Source organism: Anguilla anguilla, chromosome 11 (genome assembly GCF_013347855.1).
Source record: "Anguilla anguilla isolate fAngAng1 chromosome 11, fAngAng1.pri, whole genome shotgun sequence".
Classification (NCBI taxonomy): Eukaryota; Metazoa; Chordata; class Actinopteri; order Anguilliformes; family Anguillidae; genus Anguilla; species Anguilla anguilla.
The window spans coordinates 39,575,102-39,599,903 of NC_049211.1; the positions used below are offsets into that span (position 1 = coordinate 39,575,102).

General features: G+C 47.6%; 1 protein-coding gene across 4 annotated transcripts in view; it reads left to right on the forward strand.

Moving 5' to 3' along the window:
* slc16a4 (solute carrier family 16 member 4) overlaps positions 1-13,163 on the forward strand; it is a 41,254-nt gene extending 28,091 nt beyond the window's left edge. For 3 of the 4 annotated variants that reach the window (XM_035382144.1, XM_035382145.1, XM_035382146.1), the window contains 4 exons: positions 1,453-2,028; positions 9,794-10,005; positions 10,495-10,588; positions 12,857-13,163. In XM_035382144.1, coding sequence (XP_035238035.1) covers positions 1,453-2,028; positions 9,794-10,005; positions 10,495-10,588; positions 12,857-13,071 — 1,097 coding nt within the window. In that variant the 3' untranslated portion in view covers positions 13,072-13,163. Of the gene's footprint in view, positions 1-1,452; positions 2,029-9,793; positions 10,006-10,494; positions 10,589-12,071; positions 12,321-12,856 lie in introns of those variants that run through there. The other variant, XM_035382147.1, reaches the window with a different exon arrangement.
* Positions 13,164-24,802: the final 11,639 nt, after the last annotated feature.

Here is a 24,802-nt window from a genome sequence, read left to right on the forward strand (position 1 = left end):
GTTCTAATTCAGCTGTTGTCTATTGTCAGCGTTTCAAAAGTCAGGGGCTAATAAAGTTGGTTCAAAACCTCATGAGTAAGAACCATATTTTTGATGAATGGAAAAGATGGGCAGTTTTTTTTTGCCCCTCCTTGGTATTATATATTTTTTAGATTCAAGGCTTTTTGTAAGACACATATAGTATCAAATGCTCTTGAAATATATATTTAAAATTTTTAAAACACAGAGCGTGTGATTTGGAATCAGAATTCTGTGTTTGTTGCTGGCTAGCCAGTGAAAAAGCCCAAATACAAGTAAGCAAAAAGACAAACTGACAGGGCTCGTTCAAGAGGTAGTTAACCTTGGAAAGGGATGAAAAGCTACGTGGAGCTGGCTTGTTTTTTGTTGGATCTGTAAGTAACGTCACATCTAACCACTGTTCTGTGCCTCTAGCTATCCAGCTAGGGTTGCCAGATGTCAAATTTTGACCAGAATGTCCAGTTTTCAAATTAAATATCAAATTTATGTATCAAATCAAATTGATGTATCAAACTGTGGTCCCAACCGGACAATGTAATGTTCAGTCTGAATAATTGATGAGAGAAATATATCATTAGTTTTTAATGAATATGTGTGTCAGTGACTCAGCCGGGTACTCAGGGGTGAGTGGGCTGGGATGAACATGGAGGAGGAGACTTCTTTGATTGTAAACACAGGACCACAGCAAGGATGAAAAAATCTTGCATAGTATGCCTTTAAGCAGTACCATTTAAACCATGTTTTCCTAGGGGATGGGTTGGTAATATCAAGGGCCCAATAAGTCCCCTGTGTGTCTTTATCTTTTCTGTTAATCTTAGATCAATATGGTAGGCAAGCTAGCAATGCACGTTATGAAACTGGTTGTTTCGATCCTGGATGCTGATGGGCTTAGATTGCATTCTACAGTAATTTTTAAATCTGATACAGTAACGCTTAATCGAACAGCCTGTTTGTAAACAGTGTCACTCTGTACACAGTTACTTACAAGTAATATTAAAAAAACATATAATATTGTGTCATGAATTGATACTGCAATATAGCACTTGAGGCTGTGCTGTATCACCCGTGTAGCCATGACTGTATTCAAGATACAGCATTGCAGTATCAATTCATGACACAATATTATGTGTTTTGCCTTGGGCTTGCTCCTATGGGGGTTTAGGCCAGGGTTGTCTGTAAAGCGTATTGTGACAACTGCTGTAAAATACGCTATACAGATAAAATGTGATTGAATTTGATTGATTGCCTCTTGTGCTGTATTGCTTAATTGTGGTTGAGGCTGATGAATAATAATAATAATAATAATATTAATAATAATAATACTAATGTGAATATTAATTTTTCTTTTTACATTTATTTTGTAAGGAATCTTTCTGAATAGGCCATTAGCTATAATTTCTCTCCTGATAATGACAGAGTGATCTTCCCAAACAGGGGCGCTGCTGATTTTGGGGGGACTCATGCTGAATCTGGTGGCCTCCGGGATGCTCCTTAGGCCCATTCGTGTCAAGTTCCCGTCCTCGCCGCAAATTCACAAAGACCCAAACGGCGTAATGATTGGACCAGAGAAGGAGGCTCCAAAGCTGTGCCTGAACGGCTCCTCCCCTGTAACCAACGGCACTGCCAAAACGGGCCCCCCCTCCGGGCCCTGCTGGGACTGCCTGCCCCCCGACCGGCCCGTCCCGCCGCAGACCTCTGATCTCACGAGCCTGGTCCGGAACGGGCTGGGCGGCCCGGACGGGGACCCCTGCAAGGCGGGGGGGCCGGGGGAGGTACCCCAGGAGCAGAACGGGAAGTCTCCAGCAGCGGGGAGCCTGCCCGCGGAGAGGGGGCCCCCTGGGGTCAAAGTGCTGGACTTCGCTCTTCTGAAGAACCCCTTCTTCTGCATCTACACGTGGTCGCTGGTCTTCAGCCAGCTGGCCTACTTCATCCCCTACTTCCACCTGTCGGCCCGCGCCCGGACCCTGGGCATCGACCCCATGGACGCGTCCTTCATCATCTCCGTGGCTGGTGAGTCCGTCAGGGCATTGACAGAACCGTCTGGTCCTCACACCAGGTCCGTCAGGGCATTGACAGAACCGTCTGGTCCTCACACCAGGTCCGTCAGGGCATCGCACAGAACCGTCTGGTCCTCACACCAGGTCCGTCAGGGCAGTGACAGAACCGTCTGGTCCTCACACCAGGTCCGTCAGCACAGAACCGTCTGGTCCTCACACCAGGTCCGTCTGGTCCTCACACCAGGTCCATCAGGGCATCGCATAGAACCGTCTGGTCCTCACACCAGGTCCGTCAGCACAGAACCGTCTGGTCCTCACACGCGGTCCATCAGGGCATCGCACAGAACCGTCAACGGTCATGGCTTCACATGAGACCGTTACCAGTTCTGCAGTGAAACATGAACATGGGAGCGCTTAATGTCCTTCTGGTCCACTGCGTTTCATTCATTCAGTCACCCGAAGGTTAAACTGACTTAAATAATTCAGAGTTATTGATAACACAATAAAGATACGAGAGTCGTTTGCTGAATATTGTCAGTAGTGTAGTGTTTGCATGGCCTTAAATAAAATGACAGTAGTTACAATTTGGAACAACTCTACATTCCCTTGAAATTATTTAAAAACTGTAAATGCAAAGTAATTCACTGAAACGGGAGGGATTGGATAACAGCTGAATCGATGCTCAAAGTTCATGTTCAGTGACTTCCTATATGCCGAGGTCAGATTACCAGCCTCATTGGTTCATTGCACATTCTGTTTCTCCTCATGGGTGTAGAGTGCTTTTAATTCTCTGCAAGGAAAACATGGCAGAACATAGTTAAGGCAGACTCTGACATGCCTGCTTAATAGAGAGAATAGTGGTGTGCCGTTTTATTTGTTATAGCTTGTCTTAATCGTGTTTTAATGACCCTCGTTTTGTGTACCAGTCTCTGTCTGGTCTTCTGTCACTAATTTTATTAAAACCGGCCAACTCTTACGCGTAGAAGTAAAGGTACGGATTCGCACTGAAGAGGCGTCTGAGAATCTAAAGTTTGGCCACCGCAGTGGAAGGCCGCAGTGCTGTGGACAGAAGGGCAGCGTGTCACTGCTTTTCAGTCGGCCCTGTTTTCAGCGTGATATGAAGTCAGAGTGATACAGAAAGCCCCCAGCCGGGGTGTTGATTATTCGTGAGCCGCTCGGAGGCTGCAGCCTTATGTAATGCCAGTTCTTATGTAGAAAAAGCTGAACTTTAGCCCACTGGCCACGGGGGCTAGTTCGGAGGCACCCTTATGATGGGACCGTAAGGCAGGAGCGCCCTGCTGCCATGTGCACATTTAACAAAACTGTTGCGTCGCGCGGGACTCCTCGGAAGAACACTTTGCACATCGTGCTAATCTCTCTGTCGTCGCGGAAACCAAAGGTCACGCTCCAGGCAGAGCCGTTCATTTCCAAATTTACACGTCTGAGCCGTGTGCTGTGGTGTGCTGCGGTGTACTCAGGGTCAAAAAACACATCTTGAGCAAAGGCTCGGAGGTCATCCTACTCAAAAAAACATCCTCACGGGCGAGTCATTCGGGGATATGAAAGATCCTTCATTTCAGCGGTTTGACCAGATCAGGTGTGACGCATTCCACAGTGAGATGCTGTTTTTCAGGGCGGATCCAGACGATTGATCGTTAGTTTGGATTGCTGCAGGCTGACTCCAGGAGGGGGGGGGGGGGTGTGTGTGGGATGAGGTGAGGTAGAGTGAGGAGCTGGGGGGTGGGGGGGTGGGTGGTCTAAATGAAGCCCCCTGGAGGGGGTTGGGGGGAATAGTTGTTGCGCTCCAGGTCGGCTGAAAGGAAGATGAGTGTTCCGGTCGCATCCCGATGTCCCAGTGGGCCCCAGTGGACCCCGGTGGGCCCCAGTGTCTCTTTGGGGAAGGAGCACGAGCACAAAGGGCGTCTGAACAGGCCCGACTCGTTTTGGGAATTCCACGGGTGTGTGAAACGTCTCCTAGAGTGGCAGCAGTTACCAATCCCCCCCCACCCCCATTCACCCTCACTCCCTGCTTCGCCCCTCCCTCTGCCTATTCAGACACATCCTTTCTGCTCAAGAAGCGCAGGCGGGGTGGAGAGGGTCCCCCCAAAACCGTCCGCCGTTGGCAGACTCCCGGGAGAGTTGCTAGGCAACGGCGGGCGCCGTGGCGACAGAGGGACTCGGGTTCAGAGCGGTGTGGAAGTGGCTGGCCGGGACGCGCACACAAAGACCGGTCCCGCCAGCCAACAGGGCCTGCTTTGTACCCGGGAAGCCCGGGAGCTCCAGATGCATTTTATGGCCTGTTTAACAGTGCGACCGGGCCGCTGCCTTTGTTAAACCTGTCTGCCTCCTTATTGTCCCGGATTGGAGAAGTCTATTAAGAGCAGGGGGGGCGGGTTGCAAATGCCCGTCACCCTCTGTCTGACTTCAGAAAGGGACACACGATCGGACCTGTGAGTCGGCAAGGCCGGGCACTGGCGAAGCAGATTTCCCATTCACAGAAAACTGCGCGCGCAAGCAAGCAGGAAGTCACATGGTGCTCGCCAAGCCGAGACAGCTGGGAAGCCCTCGGTCCCCCGCTGAGATTAAAGTACTCAAACAAGCTCGCAACTATTCTGTGTTTCAGTGGGGGCACTCTGGGGGATACCTGTCGCTCGCTGAGCGTACACAAACATTGTACAGCTGTCTCTGTTCTTTTTTTTTTAAAGTCATGTGCTTTTTGTTGGACTCACTCCGGCAAGTGCCTTGAATTAATGAGCTGTCGCGCTGACGCTGAATAGTACTTCAGCATTCTGGAATCCTTTATTAGGAACCAGTTTGGGGAATATTCATCACATATTTTTTAAGGGAGTGGTCTGGTTTAATACTTCTACATGACTTCTACATTTTTTTATCTCTGCAGATTCAAAGGTTCAAACTTTAGTGCAATATATACGCTCTGAGATATACTGGTACGGTGGAGGTTCATTTTTGTTCCTTTGGGAACAAATTTGCCAAATGTACCCAGAAAATACAGTAATGTTCTGTTTGGGTACTAATAAGTACCTTTGACAAGCAAAAAGTGACAAGCATTTGTGCATGTATAGGAACTTTTTCATGCCTTTTTTTCTCCATTGATGTGATGTGTATTTTCTTCTGGGCAAGCCAAGCAGCCCTAAAGAATGACAGAGGACACAAAGTTTAAACCTTGAAGTTTTAATTCATTTGATTTAATCTGTTTTAACCTGTATAAGTCTGCACCATTAGGCTAATCATATGATTAGTCTAATTTAACTCTTTGTGCAGGTGATATAATTGCAGTTTTTATCTCTACTTCCCATTGCTTAAGGGTACTATGGCTGCATTACAGTACATTGCTCAAGGGTACTATGGCTGTGTCACACCTGGGATTAGAGCCTGCAACCTCCCAGTTACAAGCCTGGTGCCCTGACCTTATATTACCCTGCTGTGCATTGATAATCATTGAAAGAAATACTGGAACATGGCCTGATTTTAACGGACTGCATGGTGGAGAAGGCTTCAACGTGCGCTTCAAGTTGCATAAATGAATGGAACTGTAAATCACAATTTAAAAGATCTTCATAAATACATATATTCCATTAATTTTTCTTTATGGCTTCAGTTTGTATTCACTCCTTTCTGAGATGCCAGCCATAACTGCAGGAAGGAAACAAGATGAGGTAGAAGTGTATCACAATCTTGCAGAAAGTGGTTTGTTAAGTGAAGGGTAGTCATCGTGTTACAATCTGGTAATATCAGGTAATATCTTATGCTGTAATTCCACTCACGTTTTAAGTGTACGATCACAAATATGTGATTAGAATGTTTTTGACTGAACATTCTATTCACACACTTGTGATCGTACACCATAAAGGTTTAAAAAGGTGAGTGGAATGAGTGGAATTCCTAACTGAACATTATAATGCTGATGTAACAATCACTGCTGGTAATCGAAAGCAACAGAGTTCTAGAACACTGACTTGGAATTTTGAAAAAAAAACATTCCAGAAGACCTCCTCTTCAGAGGGTGAAAGCTGCACACTGCAGTGGTGGCCTTGCAGTTGGGGTGTTTTGAAGGTGAACGTGTCAGATCTGTGGTCTGCACTGCGGTCCAGCTGCGAGGGATAGCGCTATTGATCTGACAGCAATTGATCTTGGGCAGAATGCTGCCGCCAGTCCTCTCCTAAAACGCTCGATATTGCGATGAAACCGTGGCCGACAGACAGCAACACCAGGCCATGCAAGGAGATCACAGTCATACGCCTTCACACACACACACACACACACACACACGCACACATGCATACGCACACGCACAGTCAGACAACTGCTTCTGCTGACCAGTTCCCCTTCCTCTACCTGCTCCACAATGAGGCTTCTGCTCTGAGGAGAATGCAGAGAGATGTAGAGCGTAGCTAAAAGTCAATAGGCAATCTCCGACATCACCCATCTGGCCACATGTAATATATCGGCTCCACAACAGGCAGGAGTCATTGACCGTTGACCTTTGGAATTAAAACAGATCCAGAGCTAAGCGGTGTGGGTAAAGCAGAGTGGTAATACATTCAGCTGAGATCCTCTTTCTTAGGACACAGAAATGTGTGTCTATATAGTGAAGAATGCAATAAAAGGAATGAGGTTTCACCATATCAAATTATATGTCAGACACTGTTGGTTTGGTGTGTGCATATACATTTATCATTGATGGAATGCTGACCGTGGCGTTGCTGGCTGTGTTCCACAGCCCTGCAGGGTGGTGTTTAATGTAACGCGGTGTCCCTCGGATGGGCCCTGCAGGGTGGTGTTTAATGTAACGCGGTGTCCCTGCAGGGTGGTGTTTAATGTAACGCGGTGTCCCTGCAGGGTGGTGTTTAATGTAACGCGGTGTCCCTGCAGGGTGGTGTTTAATGTAACACGGTGTCCCTCGTGGATGTGTTCCACAGCCCTGCAGGGTGGTGTTTAATGTAACGCGGTGTCCCTCGTGGATGGGCCCTGCAGGGTGGTGTTTAATGTAACGCGGTGTCCCTGCAGGGTGGTGTTTAATGTAACGCGGTGTCCCTGCAGGGTGGTGTTTAATGTAACGCGGTGTCCCTGCAGGGTGGTGTTTAATGTAACACGGTGTCCCTCGTGGATGTGTTCCACAGCCCTGCAGGGTGGTGTTTAATGTAACGCGGTGTCCCTCGTGGCGGTTTGTTCATCGGCACCGTTCCCCTGGCGTCTCCGGGCGGTAGTTCTCCTCTCAGGGCGATGGCTCCGCCTGCTCCAGCTGCACGCAAACGCTACTCCTCTGCAGCCGTATCTGCGCAGCTCTGCAGCTGGAATGCAGAATGTGGAAGCAGCTGCAGCTGGCAGCCTGTGCTTCATGGGAAATGTGCGCTGACCTTCTCTTTCCTGATTGGCTTGAGGGTGTTGCTGTGATGAGGGGCTCTACAGATATGATTGGGCGTTCCTAATTGGAAGAAAAGTAAATTGATGGGTCAAAATTTACGGGTTTGTTTTTAGTCAAAGATGGGTGGCCTAGCAATCACCTAGCCCTGTGGTGGGCAACGAGGGCCATATCTGTTTCTAGTTCTGTCGTTAATGACATAATTAGCCCTGACATTTAGGCCATCTGACACTTTAGCAAAATGTCTTGATACGCGGATGAATGACAGCCGAAGACTGTTCTTGTGTCCCTGTATGAATCCTTTCACCGTGATCTAATCGGAGGGACCCTGTGTTGGTGTGTGCGGCCAGTTAGCTCATTTTTCCAGGGTAATTGGTGGAAACTGAAATGTGTACACACACCGGCCCCCCAGGCCCAGAGTTGCCCACCCCTGACCTGGATAGCACAGGAAGAGGATGGATTGCCCCTGGCCTGCTCTGAACCTCGGGGGCCCATCTGTGCAAACACGTCGTATCAATGGAGGTTCCTTTGCCAAACATGAGCGGGGGTGCAGCAGAGCCGGGGAGGGCTGTATGGGGGGGGGGGGCCTGTAGCCTGCGGGCACAGCTTTGTGCTCCATCTGTGTGGTTCACACGGGCCCAGAACCCCCCCACCCCCCCCCCAAACCCTGCCTCAGGGCCACTGAGCGGAGAGCCAGAGATCTGGGCCTCCTGATTGGCGGGTCCATAGACGGCCTCGGCCCGACGCCAGGGCTGCTGACTCCCTGCTGTAAACTGGCCTTCCCCCGGGACAGCTCAGGGGTGATACCCATCCACTAATTCCCCCGGGACAGCTCAGGGGTGATACCCATTCACTAATTCCCTGGGACAGCTCAGGGGTGATACCCATCCCCTAATTCCCCGGGACAGCTCAGGGGTGATACCCATCCCCTAATTCCCCGGGACAGCTCAGGGGTGATACCCATCCCCTAATTCCCCCGGGACAGCTCAGGGGTGATACCCATCCACTAATTCCCTGGGACAGCTCAGGGGTGATACCCATCCCCTAATTCCCTGGGACAGTTTAAGGGTGATACCCATCCACTAATTCCCCCGGGACAGCTCAGGGGTGATACCCATCCCCTAATTCCCTGGGACAGTTCAGGGGTGATACCCATCCCCTAATTCCCTGGGACCGCTCAGGGGTGATACCCATCCCCTAATTCCCTGGTACAGTTTAAGGGTGATACCCATCCCATGATTCCCCAGGTCAGCTTAAGGGTGAAACCCGTCCCCCAATTTCCTGGGACAGCTCAGGGGTGATACCCATCCCCTAATTCCCCCGGACAGCTCAGGGGTGATACCCATCCACTAATTCCCCCGGGACAGCTCAGGGGTGATACCCATCCCCCAATTTCCTGGGACAGCTCAGGGGTGAAACCCGTCCCCTGAACCAGAGACTTGGGCTCCTCAAGCGTGTCGATTATCACCACCATCTCCTGATTATCTGTGCGATGACACGCGGAGGCACTTTCCTTACCTCCTGCTCGGATTTCCTCAGACGTGTGACACTTAAAGGGGCTATATCTAACTCTGTAGTATGGGCCAGGGCTGCCAAATCCTGTTCCTGGAGATCTACCGTCCTGTAGGTTTGCATTTCAGCCCTAACTTGGCACACACTCGATTCTACCAATTAGCAGCTCAATGAGATCTCTAGCTGCTGAATGAGGTGTGGTGTGTTAGGGTTGGTCGTGAAAACCTACAGGATGGTAGATCTCCAGGAACAGGCTTGGGCAGCTGAGATATAGACAAATAATTAAAAAAAAATAAATCATCCACAGAAGATAGAAAAAGATGCAGCGTGAAAGTATTGCTTTTCCTCAACAAAAATTGTATTGCAATGAATTTGTAATTTCAGATATATTTTAGGGTCCATAAGTCGTGTTGTGTTTATGTCAGTCTGAAATATCAGATCCTGGGGTTCTCGCCTCCAGCAGCGCTCCTGAGACAGTAGCATGGCCATCTCATGCTCACGAATAAAATGTGCAGCCAATTGCCAGCTAGAGTTACTGTAAAGGAATGGCTGCCTTCTTTGGTAAGCACATGGCTTCACCAGAGAGCTAGCTAATCCCAACCAGCTGGCCAAGCTGCATAAACAATGCACACAACACACACACCACTGGCGAAAGGCAGCCATGCAAGGCGCCAACCTGCTCATCAGGAGCGATTAGGGGTTGGCTGTCTCGCTCACAGACACTGACACTTCTTGCCCATTGCCAGGCGACCCCTCTACCTCCCTGAGCTACTGTTGCCATTTGACCACCCACATGACCACCCATGTGACCGCCCATGTGACCGTCCATGTGACCACCCATGTGACCATAATGGCAGTGATAACGGTGCGTCTCTCCCCCCAGGGATCACGGAGACGGTGGCCCAGCTGGGCTCGGGCTGGCTGACGGACAGGAACCTCCTGCATAAGTACCACTACCACAAGGCCTACCTGATCCTGTGCGGCCTGGTCAACCTGCTGTCCCCGCTGGCCGACACCTACATCCTGCTCATGGTGTACGCCATCTTCTTCGCCATCTTCTGCGGAGGATACATGGCCCTCATCTTACCCGTCCTGGTGAGTCCGCTCCCCCCCCCCCTCTCTTCCCCCTCCCTGCGGCACGGGGGTCCACAGACCCGCCAAAAACTGATTTTATAAATCAGATAGGACTGAAGGAACGTAGGTGCTGAGTTTCTGGAGCCTGTTGCCACATGACTACCCTTGGCAATGGCGGTTGCCAATGATACATTGGCCTAGTGACGGCCTCCTGTCCACAAGACACACGTGATGATGTGCACTGTGTGAATGCACCTTTCCTGGAGACAACACAGCAACTCGAGATTTCAACCTGTTGCTACCGGTTTTCCAATTCATGATGCTATGATGAGTGATGGTGCTGGGGGATGAGTGGTGATGCTGGGGGATGAGTTATTACTCTAGGGACTGAATTATAGTAGGGATGAGTTATTACTGATTGGGATGAGTTGTCTGCGGTTGGTTGGTTTCAGCCCGAACACAGCTCTTGTTCCCTGAGTGCTGTTCCTGTGCTTGTCGTTTCCCCTGCAGGTGGACCTGGTCGGTCCAGAGAAGGTGAATAACTCCATGGGATTCTCCATGTTCTTCGTGGGTCTCGGCTGCCTCACAGGGCCCCCCCTCGCAGGTGTGCCATGCCCCCCCCCCTCCCCCGCGCAGGAAATGAGACATTCTGGGAAGGGTTCCTAACTGACAAAAGCAATTTGGAAATTAGCAGAAGGTCATTAGAAAAAAGTAAAATTTCATGTAGACATTGGGAAGACTTTTGTCACGCAGAGAGTCGTTAATTTGTGGAATAGCCTGTCAGGTCATGTTGTGGAGGCAGAAACTCTGGGGATTTCTAAGACCAGGCTTGATACAGTGCTAGGTACTGTCTAGTTTGTAGGTAATCAGAGCACAGGGCCAATTTAGTCAGAAATGGCAAGCATTATAGGGCTGAATGGCCTGTTCTCCTCATTGTGTTATGTTATGTTTTGTTATGTTATGTTATGTTAAAAGTGGCATCCATAGTCACAATCCACTACTGACACATAACTGTATTTACAGTGAAGAGTATGTGGGTATGTGTGGGTGTGTGCATGCTTAACCTTTTAAATGCAGGATAGTGCTTTGGCAAATAGCCCTGCCCACCCATAGGCACAGCATTTGCAGTTAAGTGTTTCCAAAAAGACTAGCAGGGTGTGTGTTTGTGTGTGTATGCATGTGTGTATGTCTGTATGTGTGTGTGTGGGTGAGTGTCTGTGGGTGTGTGTGTATTTGTGTGTGTGTGTTAATTCTGGCAGTGCAAGATTTTGCATTTCTCAGTCAAACATGAAATACTATAGAGTATTAGCTACACTGTAGCTGTATATAACCCTGAGTATTAGCTACACTGTAGCTGTATATGACCCTGAGTATTAGCTACACTGTAGCTGTATATGACCCTGAGTATTAGCTACACTGTAGCTGTATATGACCCTGAGTATTAGCTACACTGTAGCTGTGTATGTCCCTGAGTATTAGCTACACTGTAGCTGTATATGTCCCTGAGTATTAGCTACGCTGTAGCTGTGTATGTCCCTGAGTATTAGCTACACTGTAGCTGTGTATGTCCCTGAGTATTAGCTACACTGTAGCTGTGTATGTCCCTGAGTATTAGCTACACTGTAGCTGTGTATGACCCTGAGTATTAGCTACACTGTAGCTGTGTATGTCCCTGAGTATTAGCTACACTGTAGCTGTGTATGTCCCTGAGTATTAGCTACACTGTAGCTTCATATGTCCCTGAGTATTAGCTACACTGTAGCTGTGTATGGCCCTGAGTATTAGCTACACTGTAGCTGTATATGACCCTGAGTATTAGCTACACTGTAGCTTCATATGTCCCTGAGTATTAGCTACGCTGTAGCTGTGTATGTCCCTGAGTATTAGCTACACTGTAGCTGTGTATGTCCCTGAGTATTAGCTACACTGTAGCTGTGTATGTCCCTGAGTATTAGCTACGCTGTAGCTGTGTATGTCCCTGAGTATTAGCTACACTGTAGCTGTGTATGTCCCTGAGTATTAGCTACACTGTAGCTTCGTATGTCCCTGGCCAAACTGAAATGGCAAACCTCTGCCATGCATTTCAGGGATGTCGAGTCAGAGCCCCACACTGAAAGGTCCGTCTGTAAAACTTCTCGGGTACGAGTGAAGGCCGCCAATCAGATCCTCCCTGCCAGACATGCTGAGAGATCAAAGGGTCACTTGGAAGAAGAGATCGGCATCCTGTCTCCTGGAAACCGGGCCTCTTTAGGGGAGAGACACAGCCTGAACTCAGTGACACCGACACCCTAGCCTGACCTGTTTTCGACAGACGCGCAACACCCCCCCCACACCCCACCCCCGCACGCAGACCCTCTCCGTCCTGTCTGGGGCAGAGGGGGGGTTGCATGATTTCTACCCCCCTAGGATATCCAGGGGTAACCGTGGTGGTAGTGGAGGTGTTGTTTGGAAATGGAGCCTGGCTGTTTACCAGTGACTGTGCAGGGAGCAGCAGGGCCCCTAACACCAAAGGGTTTGTCAAGAGCAGAGCCCTCTGCTGGAGGGAATGTACACTGCAGATGTGACAGACCGCGGGATGTCCACAGTGTGGTCATTGTGGTAGAACGGCTGAAACAACGAGCTTCTTTGCCTTTCATATTGATAGGCCTCACTGCTCGAAATGTTAGGGGAAAAGGGGGGTGAGGAAGGAGGGGAATGGGAAAAGAATTAAAATTATTATGAGTGCACATCAGAGGAAAATAATCTGACTTATACCAAAAATAAACTATAAAGTGTTTTTATTTTTGATTGCAGTTTGGGCGAGAGTCTGGAATGGCTGTGTCTGTGTTATGTGCTGTCTGTGTAAAGGCTGTGGTTGCTGTGCTGTTCGCAGGGTTCCTGTACGACTACACGCAGACGTACGACTGCTCCTTCTACCTGGCGGGCGTGTGCTACCTGCTCTCCTCCGTGTCGCTCTTCCTGGAGCCGCTGGCGTGGAGGTGGAGCCACGGGAGGAGGTGCGGCGCGGGCCAGGGAGCCGCCGATCCCGCCTGGAGGAGGAGCAACGGCCGCCTCCCCGCCCAGCCGCTGAAGAACGGCGTCGTGTAGGGAGGCCACTGACCCAGCGCCAAACCCAGCGGCGACCCAGCGCCAAACCCAGCAGCGCCCGCTCCCTCGTTTCTGCACCGTCCGGTCCGGTCCGGGCCCTCTAGACCCACTTCTGCACACACCAGACACGACGGAAACGCCGCTCGCGCATCTGAACGGAAGCCGCCGTTACCGCCACCGTTACCGCACAGGAAAGCCCCCGCTGGCGACCGGGCGACCGTACTCCCTTCTCTCCCTGCTCGGAACACGGCCCAAATGAACACTCGTAGAACGCTTTTCTTTGCTTGTGTATATTGTTTTTGAAACTCAGTCTCGGCGGCACTGGCCTTGCGTACGAACGCTAAGGCCGCTGAGCCTGGGAAAATGAAATAAGCCCTTCACAGCGCGCCGGCCTGAGGGTTAAGCCCCATTCCGCACAGTGTGAGGAACAGACTGCCTAACGCTGCAATTACAGAGTCCTGCTGCCCAGCAACCAACCCCCCGCAACCCCCCCCCTCTAACCCCCCCGGGCTGGGATCAAACCCAAATATCTGCAGCGTTTGGGACGCGCTTAGCCGTGCGGCGTGCTAATTTTAGATGCCTTTCTATGCAATGTCTCTGATAGCCAGCTGAAATAAAATCCTTCCCTGGGGAGGAAACTGCCGCTGCCCTGCACTCACCCCCTCCCCCCCCCCCACCACGCAGGCACCATCTTCCTACACTCCATTTCTCGTCTTAACCCCTGGAGGGTAGCCACGGGCACAGACAGCGAGGTGGGGGGCCTCCTGTCCTGGGGGGTTAGCCGTGTCAGTTCTGTAAAGGTTTTGGTTGCGCCACAGATTTGTATACGCGCCAGATACTTCACTCCTGTTTTACCCCCGTCCTCTTCGGTTCTTAAATACAAATGGGATTCCGGACGGTAGCAGAAGTTTCTGGTGCTCTGGTACCGCGCAGAACATCTACACCCATCCGCTACAACATTAAGTCCACCTGCCTAATATTGTATAGGTCCCCCTCGTGCCGCCAAAACAACTCTGACCCGTCGAGAGTTTTTAAAATCATGTGGAAATAATTCACCCTCTAACAATATCTTAGCTTTTTATAGCCCTGTAGCAACTAATAATGTAATAAACTACCAATAGTGTAATAACTCCCAATAATGTAATCCATTTCAATTTTTTTTAATGTAATAAAAACCAATAATGTAATAAGTAGTAGTAGTAGTGTACTTTATTGATCCCCGGGGGGAATTTGCACTGTTGCAGCATCAAAGACAACAAAGTAACACAATCAGGTACAAATATACAGTAGATACAAATATATACAGAAGTCCAAATATACCAGAGGATACCTTCAGAGGTGGAGTCCATGCCTCGACGGGTCAGAGCTGTTTTGGCGGCACGAGGGGGAACTACACAATATTATGTAGGTGGTTTTAATGTTGTGGCTGATCGGTGTATTTCCTCGTAAGTGTTCTGGTCACGCCGGATTTGCGCGTTTCCGCTTCGCTGATAGGACGACAGAACTTGCCGTTTTTGGCAAAACCGAGCGCCGTGTAGCTGACGAACCTGTGGTGTTAATCGGGAGGCCAGGGTTAAACCGTTTGGTAAATGGTAAATGGACTGCATTTATATAGCGCTTTTATCCAAAGCGCTTTACAATTGATGCCTCTCATTCGCCAGAGCAGTTAGGGGTTAGGTGTCTTGCTCAAGGACACTTCGACACGCCCAGGGTGGGGTTTGAACCGGCAACCCTCCGACTGCCAGACAATCGGTCTTACCTCCTGAGCTATGTCACCCCACTGGCAACCGTTTCCCTGCACATAAGCATCAAAAGAAGATAAAAATGTGATGCTGGAGCGCTCAGTCTTCCATTACTTGATGGCACCCCCCGGCAGTGAAACTAGTCCTTGTCTTGCAAAATGGCTTTGTGTGCACGCGCCTAACTGCTGGCCTACTGTGAATCCGCTCTTCCAGGCGGTGTGTTTGTGAAGCCCACTCACGCTCACTACTGATCTAGGATCAGCAGGGCGTAGGGAAACTCCCTATAAAGATGCAGTGTTCTGCTTTTGTGTACTACATTGCTTACAGAAGTCTTTCGAGTTTAATTGTAGAAGTAACTACAGCTTTAAAATGTGTTTTTAAAAGGAAGCATTTGAAACATTCTGAACTTACTGCACTCACATGCAGTTTTTTTCTACCGCAAAATGACTTATCCCTTCTGCACATTACACAAGCAATAATTAAACACTCAAATATGTATATTTTATGGTTCCATTACCTTTTTTTTTGGTTTTAAATATTTATAATTGCTTGTTTTTTTGACCAGTTTCTGAATCTTGGGTGTGGTTTTGGACTGTTTAACTGTGACAGGCACCAGTGTATGAAGCTGATGGGTTTCACTGAAAGACACCAGTGTATGAAGCTGATGGGTTTCACTGAAAGACACCAGTGTATGAAGCTGATGGGTTTCACTGAAAGACACCAGTGTATGAAGCTGATGGGTTTCACTGAAAGACACCAGTGTATGAAGCTGATGTATGTTTCAGTGTGGAATTCTTCACTGCTTCCTCCAGCCTCACTCATTACCCACAATGAGATCACTGGACGACTTCCGTCTGTAGTGGCCACTTCATGCGTACGGATCACTTCCTTGAATGAGGCATCTTGCTGATGGGAGTAGGAAGTGAATTTTCGACTGAAACTGAACGTAAAATGAATTTTTCTGTCTACAAAAGTTGATCCCTCAAAATGATCACCATTTTCTAAATGGTTTCGCCTGAAAGCCATCAAGACCATGCCACTTCTTTTGGCTCGTCTTGGGACGGTTCAGTTCTGTTTCGTAGAAAGGAGTTCAAAAATGTTGAAAAATTATATATAATTTTAAAAAATGTCTAATGGTCTCCATCACCACTGTTTGCCTTCTTGCTTTTGTATCTTCACCAACCTGTCCCTTACGAAATACAAACCAAAGAGACAGCTATTGCCTTCACACAAATACTTGATTGTAAATGATACTGTCTTCAGAGCACAGAATTCCTTGGTGACTTCCTTGCACCTTTATCTCATATACTGAGAGAAAAAGAAAAACAGGAGTGTTTTCTCTTTCCTGAGTGGCTTCTGCCCCCTGGTGGTGATCAAGAGGCACTACAAATGCAGCATCACCAGTCTTTCTCTGGTGAAACGTTCCTCCTTCAGCTCACTTACGAAGCTTTGGCTTCTCGTCTCCAGTCCTTCTCTTTGCGCTCCCCGCTGCCTGTCATGCCCTCATACTGTATTTAGTGCAGCGGGAGACAGTTCTATGACTGTAAACTTTACCACTTTAAGAAACTGTACAATCCATAAGCAATATGATGGTGGAAGTCACTTCTATTTTGCTTTCTATGTACTTCATTCCATATAAATCAATGAAAGGTTTTTATAACTTGTGAACAACAGTATAACAAACTTATGTACACTGTGAAAAAGGATCATCCGTCCTTTGTCACATTCAGTAACAGAGTGAAAATATTGACATGTTGAGTTTCCATGGGCCTCACAATCAGAGAATGTACTGAAAAATATGAATGTGTAACCTGGTATATTTGATTTTTAAGACAGATTTTACCAGCAGTTTTGCAGCTAGCACATGCCGTAGTACAGCCCTGTTGCGTTGACTGCAGTGTAAACTGTAAGGAGGCTGTAAGGTTCTGACATGGCTGAGGAGATCTGGCTCTCTGGCCTTCCCCTTGGCTGTGGTGAGCCATTGGCCCCTTTGCTTTCCTTTAGCAGACTGTACAGATATTGATTGCAATAAAGGTCACAGTGACTTGTGTGTCTTGCCTTGTTTCTTTTCACCTCAGAGTAGTTCTTTAAGGGCTATTTTCCCCACATCATCTCCACAGGTAAGAACACTCCTTTCAGCTTTTAGGTCTTACTCATATCTACAGAAATGACCTTCTTAATAATTTGACAGCACATTTTAGCCAGGCAAAACAAAATTTTTATTATGATAAATGTATAACAGAAATGAATTGTATGGTAATTTAACATGAAACTGTAACTTAGTAGATGACATGCCTGCCATCCCAAAAAAAAGCAAAAACTAATTAAAGGTATGCTCACTGGTTCGGAACTAAGTGTACTGGACAAAAACAGAAAAGGGTATAACAACCAGTCTTTCAATAACAAAGCATTAATTAATTAAATACATGATTTAATGAACAGCATTTTGGTGTACGACTTTAGTACTTCATTAAATCCTCTCTCATTATTAAGATTAATTAAATTAATTAAATTATCTCATTAAATCCACCTCTTCTTATATTAGCTCATTCACATCTATTTTTTTTTTGGGGGGGGGGGTCTTACCAGATTACAGGGTTCTCACCTCAGCGTGGGTACTGGGGAGCTCCAGACCAATCCCATCGGACCTAAATACTGTAGACATATACGTCAACAAACAAAGCCATTTGGAATACACTACACCCTTTGAAGTGTAGATTTTTTTGGAATGTTTTTTCAAAATTATAAGTCAAGTGTTCTAGAACTAACGCCATTGCTTTCAGTTACCAGTAGTGATTGTGACATCAGCATTAGAATATTCAGTTAAGAACATTCTAATCAAATAACACAATGTGACCAAAAGTATCTGGATACCCCTTGGTCTGGGGCTGTTTTCATGGTTTGGGCTAGGCCCCTTAATTCCAGTGATGATTCTGTGCTTCCCCAACAGTTTGGGGGAAGGCCCTTTCCTGCTTCTGAATGACAATGCCCCTGGGCACACAGCAAGGTCTATACAGAAATGGTTGTGTGGAAGAACTTAACAAGCCTGTACAGAGCACTGACCTCAACTCCATCGACCACCTTTGGGGTCAATTGGAAAGCCAACCGTGAGCCAGGCCCAATCAGTGCCCAACCTCACCAATGCTTTTCTGGCTGAATGAAAGCAAATCCCTGCAGCAACGGTCCAACATCTAGTATAAAGCCTTCCCAGAAGAGGTTGTTATAGCAGCAAAGGATGGACCAACTCCATATTAATGGCCATGATTTTGGATGAAATGGTGGACATCAGGTGTCCACATACTTTTGGCCATGTAGTGTATTTGTGATCGCACACTAAGGGGTTAATGGCCCAGAGCAGACACTGTATCATGAGGCAGGTAAGGAGGTGCTAGGTGTGGTTACTCACGAGCTGAGGGTCCAGACTGGTCACTTCCCCTGCTTAAGCTGTTCAACTGATGGTCCTGAAAGACACACTAGCAGCCATGTGGAGCTCACACACACACACACACACACACAGCACTGGCACACAAAGGCCTGGAAACCTGCATCATGCATGAGCAACATCTTTAAATAATCTAAATCAGAAAACCTTGGGAATCCACACGACTGTGTACCTGATTCAGACTTGTATTTAAATACCCTTTCAGTGACTAACAAGGCTGTTTCCAATTTACTCTCACTTTAAACTGTCTCTGGATTCCGTCTTCCATAAATCAGAAATGTCTGAACTCAACACTAACGTTGAGACGAGTGAATCCAGAGAAGTTTGCTTATTCTCTTGTCATATAGATGCCAAACCCTCTAGTGATCCAATATAGGGCTCATTCCAATAACTTATTTAATATTTAAGTTTCCTCGCTCAAGCATCCTAAGTGAGCCTCCTAGCTCCTCGCTCCTAGAAGGAGCATTTAACAACTTGGAATGTCCTTAAAGATGGCAGACCTCAATCGACTTCCACGCCGGGCGAGGACCGAGAAGACGAGGGACGATGAAATAAGCGAGAGCGACGAGCCCACGGTCAGCACGCTCGACCGCTCTGAGCCCTCCGGCGGCGGTCAGCGGTCAGTACCTCTGCAGGGCTGAAGCCGCTCCACCCGCCCGGTTCACTGCCCGGTCCTTCCACTGGGAGAGGTAAAAGGGCAGGCCTTCCTCACACCGCACCTGAAGAGTGGAACAACACCATTTATGCATTTCTTCAGTTAACAACCCAACCTTGCGTTCTGTGAAATGAATCACTCAACATCAACTGTCACAACCATGTGTGAAGGGCATATTTGGCAAAATAATGGTGCCATAAAAATGTTGAGTTTTATAGCAGACGGTGCGATTGCTTGATTAGGATATCTTGGGCACATGGGGCTATGAAGCTTTCCGTGTTAGGTTAAATTTATATTTAGTCATTTCCCAGATCCTGAGTGACTGACAAAATACAGTACATTCAAAAAACTCAAAGAGCTGCAACAGGGTGAAGCTGTCAAAGGGAGGACTTGAGAGTTATTCATTTCCACAATTATGGAGTGTGCTGGTGCAGTGTGTTAAGGTGTGGTATGGTAGAGAAAGGTGTAGTATGGTGCAGTATGGTGCAATGTGTTAAGGTGTGGTATGGTGCAGTATGGTGTGGTGTGTTAAGATGTATTACTGTAGAGTATGGTGCAGTATGGTGCAATGTGTTAAGGTGTGGTATGGTGCAGTATGGTGAGGTGTGGTAAGGTGTATTATGGTAGAGTATGGTGCAGTATGGTGTAGTGTGGTAAGGTGTATTATGGTAGAGTATGGTGCAGTATGGTGTAGTGTGGTAAGGTGTATTATGGTAGAGTATGGTGCAGTGTATTAAGGTGTATTATGGTCGAGTATGGTGTAGTGTGGTAAGGTGTATTATGGTAGAGTATGGTGCAGTGTATTAAGGTGTATTATGGTCGAGTATGGTGTAGTGTGGTAAGGTGTATTATGGTAGAGTATGGTGCAGTATGGTGTAGTGTGGTAAGGTGTATTATGGTAGAGTATGGTGCAGTGTATTAAGGTGTATTATGGTCGAGTATGGCGCAGTATGGTGTAGTGTGGTAAGGTGTATTATGGTCGAGTATGGCGCAGTATGGTGTAGTGTGGTAAGGTGTATTATGGTAGAGTATGGTGCAGTATGCTGCAGTGTGGTAAGGTGTATTATGGTAGAGTACAGTGCAGTATGGTGTAGTGTGGTAAGGTGTATTATGGTAGAGTATGGTGCAGTATGCTGCAGTGTGGTAAGGTGTATCATGGTAGAGTACAGTGCAGTATGGTGTAGTACATGAGAAGGATTATGGGCGTCATGTGGGGAAGCTTAGCACAACAGGGACACAATGCTGCGCAGAGCTCCATTGGAGCGATAAAGCTTAGCCACCATTCATCTCACTAATTCCTCAAGCAACAGTAGGAGGGAGGGAGGGATGGAGGGCAAAGTCCATGCCAAGGAGGTCCAGAGAGCTGAACACTGCACAGGTCACATGCTCCAGCCTGGCCAGGAATGTTCAGAGCATTCTTTTTCCGTTTCAGCGGCTGGAACTCTTCAGAATGCGCGAGGGTTAAAGTCTGCACAGAAAGGGCAGCTCGGGTCAGCCTAGGAGAAAACCCCAAACAGCCGTACCAAGTATGCCCACCGTCCACCACCCTGAAATAAGCCTGACTCTGAGTCTGTAAGATTAGAAATGCATGCAAAGTTCTATTTAGATCATTGTAAGGTAAAATTGACTGTTTTTTCTTTTTGGAGAAAGCTGCAACAAGGTCAAGGATGTAAGGTGTCCATTTGGGAGGGTAAATGTTCTGGTGAATGAGCAGAAGAGAGAGGGAGAGGTGTAATTAAAAATGAATTATGATGTTTTAATGTTTTACTTTTTCAAAGAATCTTCTCAGCATATTTTCCCCCAAGTACAATACAGTGAGGATGAACTGCAATCGATTCATATCACCGCGCATGGAGCAACAGGTACTGTTACCCCCAGAAGGCAGGACCTGTGGATAGGACTGAGTATGCAGGTCTCTATCACCAGGGCAACCACAGGTACGCACTGACATCACCAGGGTACCCACAAGTACACACTGACATCACCAGGGTACCCACAAGTACACACTGACATCATCAGGGTACCCACAGGTACACACTGACATCACCAGGGTACCCACAGGTACACACTGACATCACCAGGGTACCCACAAGTACACACAAAAAAAGTTTTTCACAACTCCACACATTTCATGTTACCATACATATCTTTTGGCAAGTCAATTAGGGCATCTACTTCACATCAGAGGTCATTTTAAAACAATCGATTGGAGACAGATTTATTTCAGCTTTAATTCACAAATTAATTTGCTTTAATTAGATACTCTAATTGACTTAACACAGGAAAAGCATGGTAACATGAAATGTGTGGAGTCGTGAAAAATTGAGTTTGAATGTCTATGTAAACTTTTGGCCTCAACACTGACATCACCAGAGCAACCGCAGGTACACACTGCCATCACCAGGGCAACCGCAGGTACACAGACATCACCAGGGTACCCACAGGTACGCACTGACATCACCAGGGTAACCACAGGTACACACTGACATCACCAGGGTAACCACAGGTACACACTGACATCACCAGGGTACCCACAGGTACACACTGACATCACCAGGGTAACCATAGGTACACACTGACATCACCAGGGTACCCACAGGTACACACTGACATCACCAGGGTACCCACAGGTATGGACTGACATCACCAGGGTAACCATAGGTACACACTGACATCACCAGGGTAACCATAGGTACACTGACATCAGGTACGCACTGACATCACCAGGGTAACCACAGGTACACACTGACATCACCAGGGTACCCACAGGTACACTGACATCACCAGGGTAACCATAGGTACACACTGACATCACCAGGGTAACCATAGGTACACTGACATCAGGTACACACTGACATCACCAGGGTACCCACAGGTACGCACTGACATCACCAGGGTAACCACAGGTACACACTGACATCACCAGGGTAACCACAGGTACACTGACATCACCAGGGTAACCATAGGTACACTGACATCACCTGTGCCTCGGTGGACTGACCCTGCCAGGTGAGATCACCTGCTGCAGCCCCGCAGGGTCACACCTGTGCACAGGGGAACCGGGGAAGTGGAGGACACATCAACACTACCGTCCTGTCATCCAATCCCCTGCCACTCACTCCGCAGCTACGCACAGCTTTGGGCCTTAATCAGGATCCTGTGATATTCAGGATGCTGGGTCACATGATCCATCCCAAAACATGCTGCCAGCATAGCAGCCAGAGCCGTGGACCAGATTCTGCTTCACAAGCCTGGCTGCTGTTTAATCAGTGCTGTAGCACATACTACCTTCCCAGCAGCCTCAGCAATTCATTACTACAAACATCTAGCTGCACACACTTTGAATTATATGATCATGCACTGGTCATATTCTACTGTTATGAAATGTATAACCAAAAAATATAATCATTCATGTTACACTCATAGCAGTGACTCTGCAAAAAAAAAAAGAAGCCTTTTTCAGCCCAACCTCTACACTCTGCCTGCTAGCTAGCTAGCTACGCCTCTCAAAACTACACAAAGATCTGTGTCGCCATTTCATTGCATCAAATTTCCTGTAACATGAAAATACCACTAGTGCGCCACGGATTCGTGTTTCTTCCCTTATTTAACCGCAATTTAGAGCAATATGTTTACAAAATATAATAAAAATTGCACAGCAGCATATTTGTGAAGAAATGGACTGCAATATTCGAAAGAGACCATTTCTATATTTGCCCATTTTAGGATATTTTGCTAAATCCTTACAATATCTTTGATTGCAGTTACTTTAAATATATATTTTGGATAACTGAACCCTTATATTAGAAATTCTCATTTAGTTCATTGATTATTATATATGCATGTGTGTAAATGATATGTTGAAACACGCAGTGTGGGGGGGCTTCACATTTAACCTTCTGGACTGAGCAGCTGCAAAAGTGGCAGCAGTATTCTTCCACCTGCCATGGACATCAGGTTTCTTATTGTACGGGTATCAATAAAGTGCTTAATCAAACTAGGACTGCTTTAATTTTCATACCTAACTTCCCTCACTGTAAATACCAAGTAATTGAACAAACGCATTTTAGGGCAAGTAGTTTTCTTTCTTATATCATATTACATAATATTATATCATAGGGTTAGTAGTTTTCTTATTTGTATTGCATTGATTGTCCAGCTAAATTTGCATAGCAGCCCATAAAAATGATTTTTTTGTAGGAGTATGATGCTATATTATACATAATCCTTACAGGTTTTAGGGGATCTAGAACTTCCCAAACTCATACAACATGTTCAATCCATACCCAATATTAACATGGTATTTCTCACCAGAGCAACACATGTGATCAGGGCCCAAGTTCTTGGTGTCAGAATGCAAGTGCTGTTCTAGGGTGTGTTTTTCCATTTTAGCTGATTGGATGAGGATTACCCAATAGGATTTGGATGAAATGCTCCTGCTCTGAGCTTTATGAATGCAGGCCTTGATGCACACTTACCTGGGCTGCTGCACTACTGAGCTCCTCAACAGCATCCCTGGCTGGCAGCAGAGAGTCATCACACACCTTCACTTACCCGAACCCGCCCCTGCAGAGGGGCTCAGGGTGTGCCCGTTACAGGTCAGGTGGGACGTCCAGAGAAGGGGGGGGTACCAGTGGATCCCCGAGTCAACAGACCTCCAGGTCAATGCAACCTGTGGCCCCAGGACAGTGGGGCGTAAAGGCTTCTTGGCTGGATCACTTATTTGCACAAATAATCATCAAACATTCCGGGTCCGTGCACAGGATAGCAGCGACCAGCCGACTACTGCAGGAGAAAACGTCTTTTTTTGGTCCATATATATTTTTTAAAAATTTCCTTTTTCTTTTTTTTTTTTTTTTAAACATCAGGAACACCAGTGAAATGACAGGCAGACCGACTTCTGGGGTGCAAAGACAGGCAGTTTTTTTGCAGACTTCTGGAAAACTGTGGCCTGAAAAAAAACGTTGTGTGCACTTCCTGGATCTCCAGTCAGAAGGGCGGCTCAAGGTGGGTCTGGGGCAAGAAAACAAAATTGAACACGTACCCCCAAACCGGCACCCCACATGCGGGGAGTGGTGGGGGATCCTTTTCTTCTCGTTCCAGCTTCAGAATGGGAACAAAAACGCAAACCGTATCAGAACTGGTGGAAATACAAACCACAGGGAAGACAAACCAGTGCCCCCAGAGAAGCAGAACGGGATGTTTGGCTTGGTCTTGCGTGTGGCAGACAGGTGCTCCAAGGTATGGGGGGGTGGGGTTGTGCAAGCAGGGCTTTGGGGGAGAGGGGAGAGGGTTTTGGGGTGGCACGTGTGGTAACTCAGCACAACTCCTAGTGTGTGAAGGGAGGAATCTGAGTTTGCAGAACGCCCCACATGGGACGACTCGAACCCGAGACGTGGGGATGACGCCAGGCGGTTCCCCCCGATACGCGGGCACACTTCCTGTCCTGGTCAGAAGAGGCAGCGGCAGCCTGTCGTCGCTCGGCAACCCCACTCGCCCAGCTCCTCCCTTTCCGTTTCCAGTGAAGGCCAGAATCGGTGAGGAAAGGTGGGCGGAGCCATAATTCAGTGAACCAATGAGGATCTCTTCACAAAAGAGGAGCAAGGACACTGATGATGGACACTGAAATAAAGGCGCTCTCCCTCCGTCTCTCTCTCTCTCTCCGTCTCGCTCTTCTCCTTCCTGGCACACAAAACGTGCGTTTTTCTTTCACCATCAGAAGCGAAGCAATGATTCCATCGCAACACAAGAAACGCCACAACAGCTGTCTTCAAACTCATTTCCGAAGCGGAAACATTTTTTTTCTCCCCTCAAAAGACACAATTTATTGATACGGAGACAGATTCATAAGTGCATGTGCACTTTCCTCTGTGAATACAAACAGCCATGTGT